The 14534-nt window shown below is 39.0% G+C and overlaps 1 protein-coding gene across 1 annotated transcript; it reads left to right on the top strand.

Moving 5' to 3' along the window:
* The first annotated feature begins 848 nt into the window (after positions 1 to 848).
* LOC139732875 (probable 2-ketogluconate reductase) lies at positions 849 to 7525 on the top strand. The gene is made up of 5 exons (XM_071643712.1): positions 849 to 1143; positions 4480 to 4636; positions 5416 to 5599; positions 6450 to 6631; positions 7275 to 7525. The coding sequence occupies exons 1-5, from the start codon at positions 919 to 921 to the stop codon at positions 7523 to 7525; spliced, it is 999 nt and encodes a 332-aa protein (XP_071499813.1). The 5' UTR covers positions 849 to 918.
* The last annotated feature ends 7009 nt before the right edge of the window (positions 7526 to 14534 follow it).

Here is a 14534-nt window from a genome sequence, read left to right as displayed (position 1 = left end):
TTGTACTATGCAGAAACAATAAGCGAAATGAAATGAAATTAAATTCCAAAGTGAAAGTTTGTTTAACCAAGGAGGTTTGAGAAATGAAATGAAGTGAGGTGAATGTCCAAAGTGAAAGTTTGTTTTGGGGATGTTGTTGTTGCAATCAAGAGCAGCAGACCAGCAATTAAATTAGTATCCCCAGTTTCTAAAACAGCTCCTGAAATGTCCATGGAATTTGTTCAGACGCAGTCTAGGAAAAAAAGTCACATGAGATTTTAGAAGGTCATGACAATTTGAACATCAATTGCAGTCATCTCATATTCCGTCTGGTGGGAACCGAGAGTGTAACCACGGGGTTCTACTATTACATCGTTGGTGCAGCCAACTTTATTTCATTTTCGGATTACCGAACCTTCGGAATAACGAACTTTACTTCATGTTCGGAAGAACGCACATTAGGCCTATTTTATGTTCGGAATAACGATCCTTATTTCATATATACGGAGTAACGACCCTTATTCAATATTCGGAAATACGAACCTTCGGAATAACGAACTTTATTTCATGTTCGGAATAACGCACATTATGTCATGTTCGGAATAACAAACCTTTATTTCATGTACGGAGTAACGACCCTTATTCAATTTTCGGAAATACGAACCTTCGGAATAACGAATCTTCGGAATAACGAACTATTACCCCAGGACGCGTGATGAAGTCAGCTCTTGGCGAATGTAATTTTAATGCTGGTCTTTGTTTTATTTTCTCTGTGTGTGTGTGTGTGTGTGTGTGTGTGTAATACCGTGGATGTGCAGAGAGTTGGGTGTGGTCACACACACACACACACACACACACACACACACACACACACACACAACCACACACACACACACACACACACACACGTAAGACACAGGCATCTGAGAGGGATCGGGTATGGAGGACCTGTATGCCAAGCCATGGATCCGTACCTCCGCAGACTTCGTGAATATGCCGGCGCCTGTGCAAGACATCATCCGCAAGAAATTCCACGTGGTGATGACGCCAGAGTTTGAGAAAGAGCCGGAGAAGTTCAGGACGAAGATACAAGGGATTCTTACAATGGGAAGGCAGGACTTCGACATCAGTGAAACATCCCTGGCTGCGTGGCCGAATGTTAAGGTAAATAATTGTACAATTTCTCTTTCATTTTTCTCTTTTAATTCAAATCCCGCTTAAGTACAGTGTTATACATTCATGGCCGACGCCACGTTTTCAAAAGTGGGCCGGGGCCTTAGGTTATATTTGCTTGCTGCCCGGGTGATGTTCGTTATTCCAAATATTTGTTAATCCGAAAATGAAATAAGGTTCATTACAACGATAATACCGAAGCGGAAGGTTTGTTATTCCGAAACACACAAATTCCCAATACCTACATGTTCGTTAATCCGAGCATTAAACGGAGTTTGTTGATCCAAACATTATTTGATGAGGTTTTATGCCGAAGATTTGTTATTCCAAAGATTCATATTCGTCCGAAAATAAAATAGGAATCGTTCTTCCGTATAGGTTCGTTAATCCGAAATTGAAATTAGGTTTGATATTCCGACAGTTCGTAATCCGTAAATGAAATTAGGTTTGTTGTTCAGAAGGTTCGCTTTCGGATTAACGAACCTTTGGAATAACGAACTAATACCTGATTGTCCTATATATACTGCAAAAACATCGGTGTTAGATTTAACACCATGGGTGTTAAATCTAACACCGACAGGTGTAGAAAATGTGTTGTGATGGTGGTGAAAAATATTCACCTGGCACTTCGTGGTGTTACCACTAGCTGGTGATATTTCCGACACTGCGCTTGTGTTAATTCAACAATGGTACCGCATGCTTGGATTTGATATTGCTGGTGTTAATGGTCCAGCTTCAATATGATACCACACCAACTGGTATTACTATGGTGTAAATGTGTTCACACTTTCTTTCAAAAATCAGGTACTTTATCGGACTTTTTGCAGAGTAGATTCCTCCCCTGAGCTGTGGTACGGAGGCAGAGAATGCTCTCATTCTCCCCCATTTTCAATGTGTGAATCACTTCTTGTCATGTCTCTTGGGGCGTTGCAAGACGGTCGAGTTGCAATCGATTTCAAATATTCATATCGCAAATTTTCCAATAGATAAAGATCAATTGCAACTTGCAATCAACCGCAAGATTCCGTTGCTGGAAGGGTGCTTGCAGGATTAAACTCCAAGCTGCACTCGATCGCAACCTTCTTGCAACACCCCCTTAGACAGTTATCAAATTGTAATCCTGAAAACTTATATTCTTGTATCCTTAAATTGTGTTATTCATGGGGTTGCTGGCGGCTTTCCTTTATACATGTATTCTTCTATTCTTGTGACACGATATTTACTCCTCTTATGAGTGTGTGTGTGTGTGTGTGTGTGTTTGTATCTAAACATTAACGTTTCTTTCTGTGTCTATTCGTGATTGTTTTTGTAAATATGCTTGTATGTGTTTATGTGTGTATGTGTGTGTGTGTGTGTGTGTGTGTGAGTGTAGATAATTAAATCATCATGCGCTTGACAATAAAGGGAAATGGCTGTCTGGTAGTCGTCTTATTTGTCCTGTCACTGTTATCCATGACTGATGCTTTTGTGTTGTGTGACCAGTAATGTTTTGTTTAACTAAGAGATGCTTGGAGTTATTCAAGCATGAGGGAATTGAGAAAAAAACAATTTGAGCACTTCATATCCTCTTCTCAGAGAATAAGATGATATTAATCAGAATTAACCCGAATTTGTCAACATCATTGACAGAGCAACAGCAAACGTTCGCAAATTTGATTTCTGAGCATTTCAAATGATTTAGGTTTGAATCGAATTTGATTATCATTAATTTCTTTTTCTTACTATGCCCTGAATATGCATATACACTTGTAGTTTCTTGTCAATAGAAAATCAAGCTTTGTTAGTTGTTGTTTAAATAAACAAAACAATTATTCCTGTGCTAATCTTGCCAAATCTGTACTTCATGTCTTCACGGCATCATGAAGATGAATTGAATCAGTGGAATTTTGAAACGATTGCTGTCTTTTATTTGGTGTAGTATATATATGCCAGTGCATCTTCTATTGGAGTTTTTTTTTTTCTGTACGCAAAGAGTTTCTGTTGCCATTTGTTACGTTATCCCGAAGTTTCGTAATTCCGAAAATGGAATATAGTTCGTTTTTCCAAAGGTTCGTTATATTAGTCCGAAAAAAATAATAAGGTTCGAAAATGAACAGAAGGTTCGCATATAGGCCTGCTAACGAACTTTCGGAATAACAAACAACTGTATAACGGTAAAAAGTAACTACAGGACAGTCTTAGTAGAATCATGCAGCTTTGAGTTTGATTTGCGTAGAAAATGCCAATATAGATATCGGCTGCTGTCAAACACTCCATCAGTTGTGGTAATTGATGCAAATTCTATGTAAATCCCTCATCTATTTGCGATTTATAGGATATTTCCCCCGAACTGAGGGATTAAATGTATTTTTTATACACAAAGAGAGAGAGAGAGAGAGAGAGAGAGAGAGAGAGAGAGAATTTTTTTTAGGGTTTTGATAGTAGCGATGATGACAAGGTAATTTCTCCATACTCCAGAATAATTCATTTCCAAAATGACGAACACAGAGGATTAACTCTACTGAGTGATTTCCGCGATGCGTTATAAGATTATCCGAAAGGGACAGTCCCCTTTTCAATCATCTCGATTTGGGATTGTTTCAGCATTTCTTCGAGACGAAGTTTGTTGATGATGTTGTTGCTGTAGTTGTTGATGTTGTTGTTTCAAGGGAATGACTAATCTGTATACCCTTTTTACATGTGTACATAGCTCTATGTTTGATTTTTTTATAGATAAATTAGAATAATTAGATAATTAAATCAGGGGAATCAGACAAAATCAATCAAACAGAATTGCAAACGGTTCATGGGAGTTTCGGGAGAAGTCTTTGGCCAAGGTTTTTGATAAGTTTACGGTCACACCAGCATCGCGATCTTAAACTCCGTGATCTTTTGCCAGTGTGCCCGCGGCTTAGGGTTGCGAAACATAATATTGTCCACGCACTTTCACAAAAATAAGTAGCTTTTTAAAAGCTAGTTAGTAATCATTTGAAAGAGAGAGTTGAATGTAAAGTAATAATCATTTGAAAGAGAGAGTTGAATGTAAAGTAAATTTTAAAAGATATGTCTCTCTTTTCTTCTTTTAAATTACGAATGAAGCCGTTTGTGACGTTGTTATATATAGCTGCTTTCAGATTCATGATGAAGGAATAAAAATGAATGAATTTTCTGTCTGTGTTGCAACTTTCATTATGTTTAGTGATATATATTTTAATGTTCATTCTCTCCGCATGGGACTGTAGGGGAAAATGATTCCTTCCGTATAGATCGGCTCAAAAGAGGGAATGTTGATTCTTGTTCCAATAAAGAAAATATAAAAAAAATCACCTGTTTGTTGTTATTTTTTAGGTGGTGGCAACGTCTAGCGTTGGAACAGATCACCTAAATGTCAAGATGCTGAGAAGTCTGGGGATAAAGGTAGGACACACCCCAGATGTCCTCTCTGACGCTACAGCCAACCTGACCTTTGGCCTACTCATTGCAACAGCCAGGAGATTTCAAGAGTGTGAGTGTGTTCTGAATTGTTCATCTGAAAACGAAAAAAAAATCGTTATTCCGAAGGTTCTATAATCTGAAAACGAAGTGAAATTCGTAATTCCAGTGATTTCCTTAGTAAGCAAAATCTTTACGTTTTTCGGGTTAATGAACATTGTAAAGTCGCTTTCGGATGAACGAATTTTATCTATTTTCGTCGGAATAACTAACCTTTCATTTTCGGAATTATGAACCATCAGAATAAACCCTATTTAATTTTCGGAACTACGAACTTTCGGTATAATGCCACAGATGTTCGGATTGACGGACCCTTTTCCATTTCAGATACTGACCTCTATACACGTGTTTAGGTATATATTCAGAATTCGTGTCTTTCGGAATTAGGAACCTTCGGAATTACGAACATGAACAGTTTCAACATCTTGCTCAAATTGACGGAAGTGATATACTGACGTCATCAACTTATTAGTTTCCCTTTAAAATGTACGTAGATCTTCACTAAGTTTCCATTTTAAATGAAATAAATAAGAATTGAATATTCTCATGCTTCAAATCATTAAAGATTTCCAACAATTCTTGAAACGGTAGTTTTTATGTAAACGTATGAAAGTCTGTGGAGATAATCCATGATCGATAATCTACTTTCACAAAAACGCGCACACATTAATATGATCGTCGGGTGGCTATAAGGGTTTCGCAATCATAAAGCAGTGCTGCAGATCACCCTAATGATACTATTCACTGCAGTTACGAATTACATCCATTCTTTTTATTCTTTTCAAACTGCAGGCACCATGGCTATGCACCAATGGGGCAATTATGATCCCTCTCACGTGATCAATTGCCGTGTCGCTGGGACGGAAGTGACAAGAGCCACACTTGGCATTGTGGGAATGGGGCGCATTGGCATGGAAGTGGCCAGACGGGCAAGGGGATTTAAGATGCGCGTGCTTTACCACAACCGCACACGAAGGTATAGAATGACAGGCTTTATCTTTAAACTTTGCGGCAAGTAAAAAAAAAAAATCTTACGTACTGAAAATGCTGAATGCTAAAAAATCAAATGCTTCTCGGAGAAAAAAAAACCCAAAACAAGTCAGTTATAAACGGTATCTGGACAGTAATAATTGATATCGTAGATGATTTCTTTTTTGTTTTGTTTCAAATTCCATAAATCATATTCTATTAGATTAGAATATTTCTTTTTTTGATGAAAACACATTTAATGAAAATTGGACCAAAATGTGGGTCCAATTTAGATGAAACCAACTTCCATTATTATGCTCATATCTAGTAATGTCAAGTCGAACATGGTGCGGAAAATCGCACTGTGTATAATGCAGATAGTCGGGAGAGTATAAAGTATATACGTGTACCGAAGTGATGATGTCACAGTCTTTTGTTACATAGCTTGGTTATAGTGGAACCCGTTCAGAGCATGGTCAGCACCAACAGTGTTCACAGATATTCAGGGCCAGGTGAGGTTGTTTTAGAACCAGGCATGCAGTTTCCATGGCGATGAATGGCTGATGCACCAGACTTTTACTCTCTATTTCCAGTCGCGGATCCAGAGGGGCGCACCAGGCGCTCTTCCTCTCTTTGTTTGTTTGTTTGTTGTTTTTCTTTTTTGTTAAAACGAAAGAAATGAAAAGAAAAAAATGGGGGGGGGGGTGTACGTTCGCCCCACCGAACTAAAACATATGTTTTAGTTCGGTGGTTCGCCCCCTTTAATTTTGTAAAGGCGCCTCCCCTTTACGGAATTCCTGGATCCGCCCCTGATTTCATCCTACTTTGAAAGAAACTGATGCTGGTTCTCTCGACAGGAGTGAGGAGGATGAGAGGGAAGTGGGAGGAGCCACCTACTGCTCATCTCTCCGGGAGCTTCTACCGCAAGTGGACTTCCTCGTTGTCATGGTACCGTTCAACCGAGACACCGAGCATCTCATCGGCAGGGAGGAGTTGAGGAGTATGAAGCCGTCTGCCATCATCATAAACACATCCAGAGGTAACTTTTGATGGACTAGGTTTGTGATGTTCTATACCTTTGCAGATCAATACTGTCCAAACAGTAATACTGACGCGTTTTCTTTTTCGTGCATGCAGTATAAAAGAATATACTATACAGCACAAGGAAATAGTTCAACAATTTGATAAAACCAACAGCCTTATCCATTGTGTATAGAACTGACCCACATAAATGGACGTAACCATGTAAAAGAAGTCATCGTGGTACGACAGCTAGAGTGTTGAGTATGTTCTGGAAAGTATGTATGTGGCTTATAATAAAACAATAAATGATTGTGAAAATTACAATACGAAAAGGCATTGTGTGCGTAGATGTCGTTAATTGTAATTGTTCTATTGTAAAGTTGTAATCTGTGACGTAGGCCTATACGACAGATTCACTGAGTGGTAATCCCTCGTAAAGAGTGTAAGCAATCGGTATAGAATTTATACTTTCTGAAGAGTATGCATCGATCCAAGTACATCATAAAAATCATAATACATGCCTCATTCATTGTAGTGTCACTGTACTCTTTAGCCTCGGAAATTAATACTACACTCGGGCTAATGATGCATTCAGTATTTACCCAAGAAGGTTACACTCATTACTTGTGAGATTGATTGAAATGTTCCTTTTTTTTCAGGCAAGGTGATTGACCATGCTGCCCTCATTGAGGCACTCCAGTCAAAGATCATTGCTGGAGCGGGACTGGATGTGACTGACCCGGAACCACTCCCGCCGGACAGCCCGCTGCTCGCGATGCCCAACGTGTTCCTAACACCACACGTTGGCTCTTCCACCGTCCAGACACTGTGCGCCATGGCCCGCCTGACCGCAGAGAACCTGGCTGCTGGCATCGAGGGGCGACAGCTACCGGCCGAAGTTCCTCTTTGACCCGCCGCAAAAACAAAAGGACACTTACGCCAGCAAAGATCAACCTCCATGCAATATATTAGTCAGTTTGGAGTTGCATTCTGCGCATGAGCAGATAAAGGTCTGATAAAAAGACATAGGCCCTATACAGAGAAAAAGAGTTAATGAACAATGTCGTCGACAGCGACTGAACAGTATCCTTATGTCGCAGTGATAAGCACATTTTCTTAACATTCCAGAGAGCTTGTTACCATGAAAAAAAAATCAAGTTTGAAAACATAAGTGTGTATCCAGCTTTATAGCTGTTTTGTTCTTTATTATTATTATTATTATTTATTCGGCAATTCAATATACAATGTACAATACAAGCTGATATAAAATACAAACAGAAAATCGTAAATACATGATATAAAAATTGTGGTGGTTCCAGGTGCATGCTGCTGGTTGCCAGGGGAGGAAAAGGCAAACTTAATCACCGAGGCTCGAGACCTTCCTCCCCGACCAGTGCATGCACCCAGAATCAGCTATATCAATGTAAAACATATGGAAGAGATAGGACATGTATTCACTGAGATACGGAATGAAACATTTATAACCTTTGACCCTAATTGACATACCCAAAATGGTGTCTGATCAAAAAGTTATTATTTTATGAATTAATGTATGTGACATGAACTAAGCACGTGCAAAATTTAACGGTGATAGAAGCTGTTTTTCTTGAGTTATTGCAAAGAAAGTTGCAGAAAGAAAGAAACATCTCAATACATTGCAGATAAGCTTTAAATTCAACCAAGTTTTTTAACGTAATCCCGACATCGTATGAAAAAACGAAGGGTACATTCACGATAGTCCAAGATCTCAGCTACAACATATTAAAATCTGAGAAAAATTCATTGAACCATAAATGAACTAGTGCTCGAAAAAGATAATCATGTCAATTTTCATTTGCAGAAAAACTGCACTCCCATAGAGATAACACGTCGTAACGAAGATACAGAATGAAGTACATGTATATTTGACCAATGACCCAACTTTGCACAGACATGGTGGCATCTGAGCAAAAAGTGGTTATCTTGTGAAAAGATTCTTATAACATGGTTATGGTTTAAAATTAGATCTCATTTGAACCTCCGCTAACTGCATATAACTGGTCTAGTCCTTACTCATTGTCGATCTTCTCCTATATACCTCTTGGAATATGGACATCTGATTCATTAATGATAGAAAAAAGTGTTGCCTGTGCATCATTCAAAATGACGGGTCCGAAAAAAAAACACCCACTAATGTGACAAGATTTTCCTATAATCTTGTATTGTGGTTAGGATGGTGCTTTTTTTCTTCGTATGACAGACAAATTCGCAGAATCTCCATTTCCTGTGGAATGTGGACATATATATGAAATATTAGATTAAAAGAAAATAGATTACTCTTTATGTCGTTCAAAGTGACGTGACGAAAAATCTGCAATGTGACAAGATGTTCATGAGTTTACATCGTGCTCTTCACAGAGCTGTTTTGAATGATCTATATAACAAAAAAAAAATGTGTCGTGTACAAGCTAACATGCAAACACTGCAGATTTCTTTGTTCGCGTGTGAGCCTCATGTTGAAATCTTATATAGATTTGATTCTTTGAAAACTGTAGGCTCACCATGATTTCATGCCATATTTGGTGATCTGATTTGCGATGATTGCTTGACTTGCCATCATTGTGACGTCCTTTGTGTTTGTTACTGTCCAAGGCTGTGCACTAAACTCATGAATATGTCACTGGGCAATTGATGATATAACAAATGATGTCTCTGTGCGAAACAGATATTGAGTGCAATCTTATGTTTCATGAGAGCACAGGTCGCTGAAGAATAGACATGTGGATTGAATGAACGTATAGGAATAAAAAAGTTTCTACTCAGTCACTGCTGGATGAGACTACTACAGCTTGTGATGTCACGATGTGTAGAACGATAGAAAATATAAAGAAACTTCAACATATTGTCACTTTTCTCGAATAATAAAAGAACAACTTGCCTCTTTCAGAAGGCAGGGAGAGTAATATTACCCTCAACATCATGTACGTCAGTGTCAAGTCGAGGAAATGTGCACTTTTTTTTTATATAAATTAAATTTTGTGAAATTCTCATTGTATTTTACTTTTATTGTTCTACGCATGTGACATCATACATTCTAATAGTTTTCTCCTCCAGCAGTGACTGCTCAGAAACTTCAAAAATTCGTAACTTTTGAATGAATTGTCTGATTTCCCCCAAACTTTAACTGATGTGTTCTACTGATATTGTTGCATTCAGTCAATTCGCATATAAGAGGGTGGACTTGTCTTTTAAGTTTCGTGACCAAGCCAAGAGTCAGAGCATGCTTTCAGAAGCACTTCGGCTCGGTGGTTTAATATAGAACTTTGACCCATTCACTTGCGTTTGTTTACATGAACAAGGTCCCCCCTTGTGTAAAACTATGATAACTTTACAATGGTATTAAAAGTAACTCTGTAATCAAGCAGAGTTCCATTGCAACACTACATCCCATAGCCAATCAACGCCGAGAAATCTTTGATGGTCACCATGCTGGTAGCAGAGTTACCATTAAAAGTAAGGCTACCATAATTTTATTTACAATATAGAGCTAAAATAACCGTTGAAAGAACACTTCCGGTTGCCATTGCTTGCAAAGTCACCGAAACAATAAACAAACAACCAGCAGTTTCATCAGAGTGCAGTAAAATACAGTGCACTCCCGTTATAACGAAGTCCTCGGGATCGGCATTTTACTTCCGTTATATCAAAATTTCTTGACTTGAACATCTTGACGTCGAACACCATAGTGAATAAAGATAGTGATGATAACTCTTGGACCTGAATTTTGATTTTGTTGTAAAGAGAATTTCGATAAAACCATGTTCGTTGTAACAAGAATTTCGTTCAAACCGTGTTCGTTATGACGGGAGTGCACCGCAGTACACTACTCATAAGTGTCTGCACTGCACAGGTTTTGGGTAAATGATGGAGAATGTTGACGTGAGTGAGTAGGGGGGGGGGGGATTGAATTGAACAGGTAATGTGATTATGACTGTACATTGAGTGCAATGTGCACATAAGCGTTTCTGATGCTTTTACGAAAAAATGCCAGTCAAGAGCATGCATGGCGTTTAGAACTGGTGTGGATATTAAAGACCCCAGGTGTGGTCGATCAAGTGTCCTGAATGGTCCGTCATTAACAGTTGGGAAAACATCCATTTAGTTAGTTTACATTAAATGTATTAACAATCTTTCTTATTAATACTGCCTATACCACTTTTGCTGTCAAGTGGATGTGCGCCAGCACGTACTATTCAAGGTGATACTTGAATAGCGGCCTAATCATTACATCATAGTTGCTCATCACAGTGAATTTTAAAAACCAACATTTCTTGTTCGCTATTTTATTTTATCAAGGGCATTAACTCATCGTGGATGTGAGCAGACAATCATTCTGAGCAGAACTATTCATGATCTATGGTGGAGTACTTTAAAAATCGTATTGTCCACATTAAAGTGTGGAAACTGGACATAAGCCGTATCAAAGTCGCCTCTCAACAAGTTCTTTCTCTTTTCATGAATGTCCGATGCATATAGGATTCCATATTGTAAATATAAGTCTGTTCCATAAATGTGAATTTTTCGATATTTTACAGATACAATATGAAAGAATCTAAGTTTGATGTTTTGTATATGCGCATTGTATGTTTAATACAGATATATTTTGAAAAAAAAAACGAAGAAGAAGAAAAACCTGTTATCACATTATATTAGTGCGGCATTATACCATCAGCAGAGACTTATATTCTGCAGGGGGGGGGGGGGTGTATCAGGAGAGATCATCACATTACATTGCTGCGATGCATCACGGGAACAATCCAATCGTCCAAGACTTAAATTGTTTGCTGCCATCTGTCGTTCAAAATTTGACAGTAAGATTAATGCTCTTTTTCCGTCTACCAGCACATGTACCCGTAGTCCTATGAAATAGGGAATCGCCATGTGAAACTACCCTGACAATTAATCAGTGAAGAAGGCAGATTAATATCTCACACGGTGCCTCAATCGGCATAACCTATATGGGCCAAGAACATCGCTGCATTTCATCACTCTAACGTGTGTGTAAGTGGCACTTGATTCCGAGTTCTACATGCCTTCGCTGTTGTAATATTAATAGCGCAGAGTGAGGTAAGTCAACTCAAACCCGACAAGTTTGTTGCGTAAAGATATCTAGTGTTGTTATTCAACAAGGGAGAGTGATTCACCCCCATCATTCTTTTCAATAAATAATTGTTGCACAGAAATGGTGACTTCAACTCGTTTACGTCTCTTTTGATTTAATCATGTCAACTCTTAGGCGGTTTTAATTCACTTATACTGAATGTGTCACGATAGTTTTTGTGCACACAGAGATAATGGTGAAAGAAATTATGAAAGCCATGTTTGTACACTCTGAAATTAATGCGGGCTCGCAACTTCGTCTCATTACGATTATCACGGTCGCTACATGTCTATTCTACATTGTATGTATGCACATTATCTCTTGACTGATCTAACATATTAATCCAAAGCCGTTGCTACTTTGCACAAATTAGTCTTTCTTTATAGGCATGGTTCATGATAATGTTGAGAATTACTAGTATGTATCACATTCAGCTTAAGACATTGCTTGTACCAAATTAGTCTTATTCACTTCAATTCACAATCAAGCTTGGTAATAAAGATAACATTGATTCACCGCATAAACGGGACGAGACTTCGGATACACGGGACACCTTGTTGGACACAGTGTTAAGAATTTATAGCACTGAAGGAAGAAAATTAATTCAAAGGGCCTAGATGGAAACTAATACGTTAAAGAAGGAATATTTTATATGTGAATTATTGCCGGATATTGCCTGATTCAGTCAACCGACGCGCCGATTTCAGGCTATCGCCAGCTTCCGGGACACCTCGTGATGGTGATCTGCACTCCAATGGTGACACAAGGGCTGAATTGGCGATGTATACTGCAATGCTGATGCCTTCGAGATTTAGAGTTTGAGTAAAATCACTATAGCGACTGACGGAATGACGCGATCAAAAGACCCGGTCAAAAAGACTTGCGGACAATACTCACCTAACAGAGTCGCTCATCTCAAACTGATGGCTAAAATGCGACTTGTATACTACCCAAGCTGTAGACTCTATATGCGATTGCCGGTTCCATGACATTTGCTCCTGCGACAATTGCCCCCATGAAATATGAGCCTATCTGCGCGCTAAAGCCAAACATGAATTCTACTCACAACCATAACCCTAATCCTAATCCTCACATCAAACTAAACCTAAAACCCTATCACATCCCTAACCCTAACTCTAAGACCTTGGAGAAAATATAAAGACCGGAGAAATATTATCGCAGGAGCAAACTTCGCGTCGTGTCAATTGCTATAAAGGTAGCAATATTGTTACACTTATTGTCCCCGCCGAACGAGTTCGAGCAGGGGACTATGAAACGGGCTCCGTACGTGTGTGTGTCCGTGTGTCCGTCCGTGTGTCCGTGTGTCCGTGTGTCCGTGTGTCCGTGTGTGCGTCCGTGTGTGATCAAAATGTTCAATTTGCTACTTCTCTGTCATTTATGAGCCGATTTTGATTCTGTTTGCTTTATATGAGAGCAATACATGGGAGCTTTGAAACTTCTACACAGAATTTCAGTTGTGACCTTTGACCTTGACCTTTGACATATATTGTACATTTTTCTACAAAATGCTACTCCGCCATTTCTAACCCGATTTCGATTCCGTTTGCTTTATGTGATGGCACTATTTGAGGGCTTCAAAACTTCCACACAGAATTTTGACCTTTGACTTCTTTGACCTTTGACCTTGATTTTTGACCTGTATTGTACATTTGCTACAAAATGCTACTCCTTCGCCATTTCTAACCCGATTTCGATTCCGTTTGCTTTATGTGATGGCACTAGGTGAGGGCTTCAAAACTTCTACACAGAATTTTGACCGTTGACTTCTTTGACCTTTGACCTTGATTTTTGACCTATATTGTACATTAGCTACAAAATGCTACTCCTTCGCCATTTCTAACCCGATTTCGATTCTGTTTGCTTTATGTGATGGCACTAGGTGAGGGCTTCAAAACTTCTTCACAGAATTTTGACCTTTGACTTCTTTGACCTTTGACCTTGATTTTTGACCTGTATTGTACATTTTGCTACAAAATGCTACTCCTTCGCCATTTCTAACCCGATTTCAATTCCGTTTGCTTTATGTGATGGCACTAGGTGAGGGCTTCAAAACTTCTACACCGAATTTTGACCTTTGACTTCTTTGACCTTTGACCTTTGACCTTGATTTTTGACCTATATTGTACATTGCATGGCTACAAAATGCTACTCCTTCGCCATTTCTAACCCGATTTCGATTCCGTTTGCTTTATGTGATGGCACTAGGTGAGGGCTTCAAAACTTGTACACAGAATTTCGACCTTTGACTTCTTTGACCTTTGACCTTGATTTTTGACCTGTATTGTACATTTTGCTACAAAATGCTACTTCCGGCGGGGACATATATTACGCACCGCGTAATTTCTACTTTTCCTTGGTTTTTTTTTCTTCCCCCTCCCCCAGTCCCCGGTATTTCTTCACCTCTGTCGCCTGTGTCTCTTATACTTCTTCATTAATTGTATACCCGCTCCGCATGTTCCTCTTCCTTTCTTAACCCTCTTCCTGTAAGTGCATCTCTTCCTCGTTCAATCCTTCTATTTCTTTGCTTCATTGCGCTTCAGATTCTTCCTCATCCTGATCCAACTCCTCCTCGAACGGTTTTCTAATCTATTCCTCTTCCTCCGCTAGTCCTCCTCCTCTCTCTTCCATTCCCCCATCTCCCTCCTTTTCCAGTCTCATTCAATAGCCGCCGTCTTCTTTATATACTTGGTCTTGGTCGTATCCTATAGCCGATGGCTCGATCATTCTATTTGAACACGCTGGAATTAAAGCACCTATC

This window comes from Diadema antillarum, unplaced genomic scaffold, assembly GCF_040938485.1.
Source record: "Diadema antillarum isolate AM-2024a unplaced genomic scaffold, OU_Dant_1.0 seq00000454_RagTag, whole genome shotgun sequence".
NCBI classification, from domain to species: domain Eukaryota; kingdom Metazoa; phylum Echinodermata; class Echinoidea; order Diadematoida; family Diadematidae; genus Diadema; species Diadema antillarum.
Note: the sequence above shows the minus strand (reverse complement) of the source record. Positions and strands in the feature narration are given on the sequence as shown.

Coding starts and splice junctions, on each gene's coding strand:
- LOC139732875 (XM_071643712.1), top strand. CDS start 919: ATGGAGGACCTGTATGCCAAGCCATGGATCCGTACCTCCGCAGACTTC. Junction 1,144..4,479: donor CTGCGTGGCCGAATGTTAAG/GTAAATAATTGT, acceptor GTTATTTTTTAG/GTGGTGGCAACGTCTAGCGT. Junction 6,632..7,274: donor CATCATAAACACATCCAGAG/GTAACTTTTGAT, acceptor CTTTTTTTTCAG/GCAAGGTGATTGACCATGCT.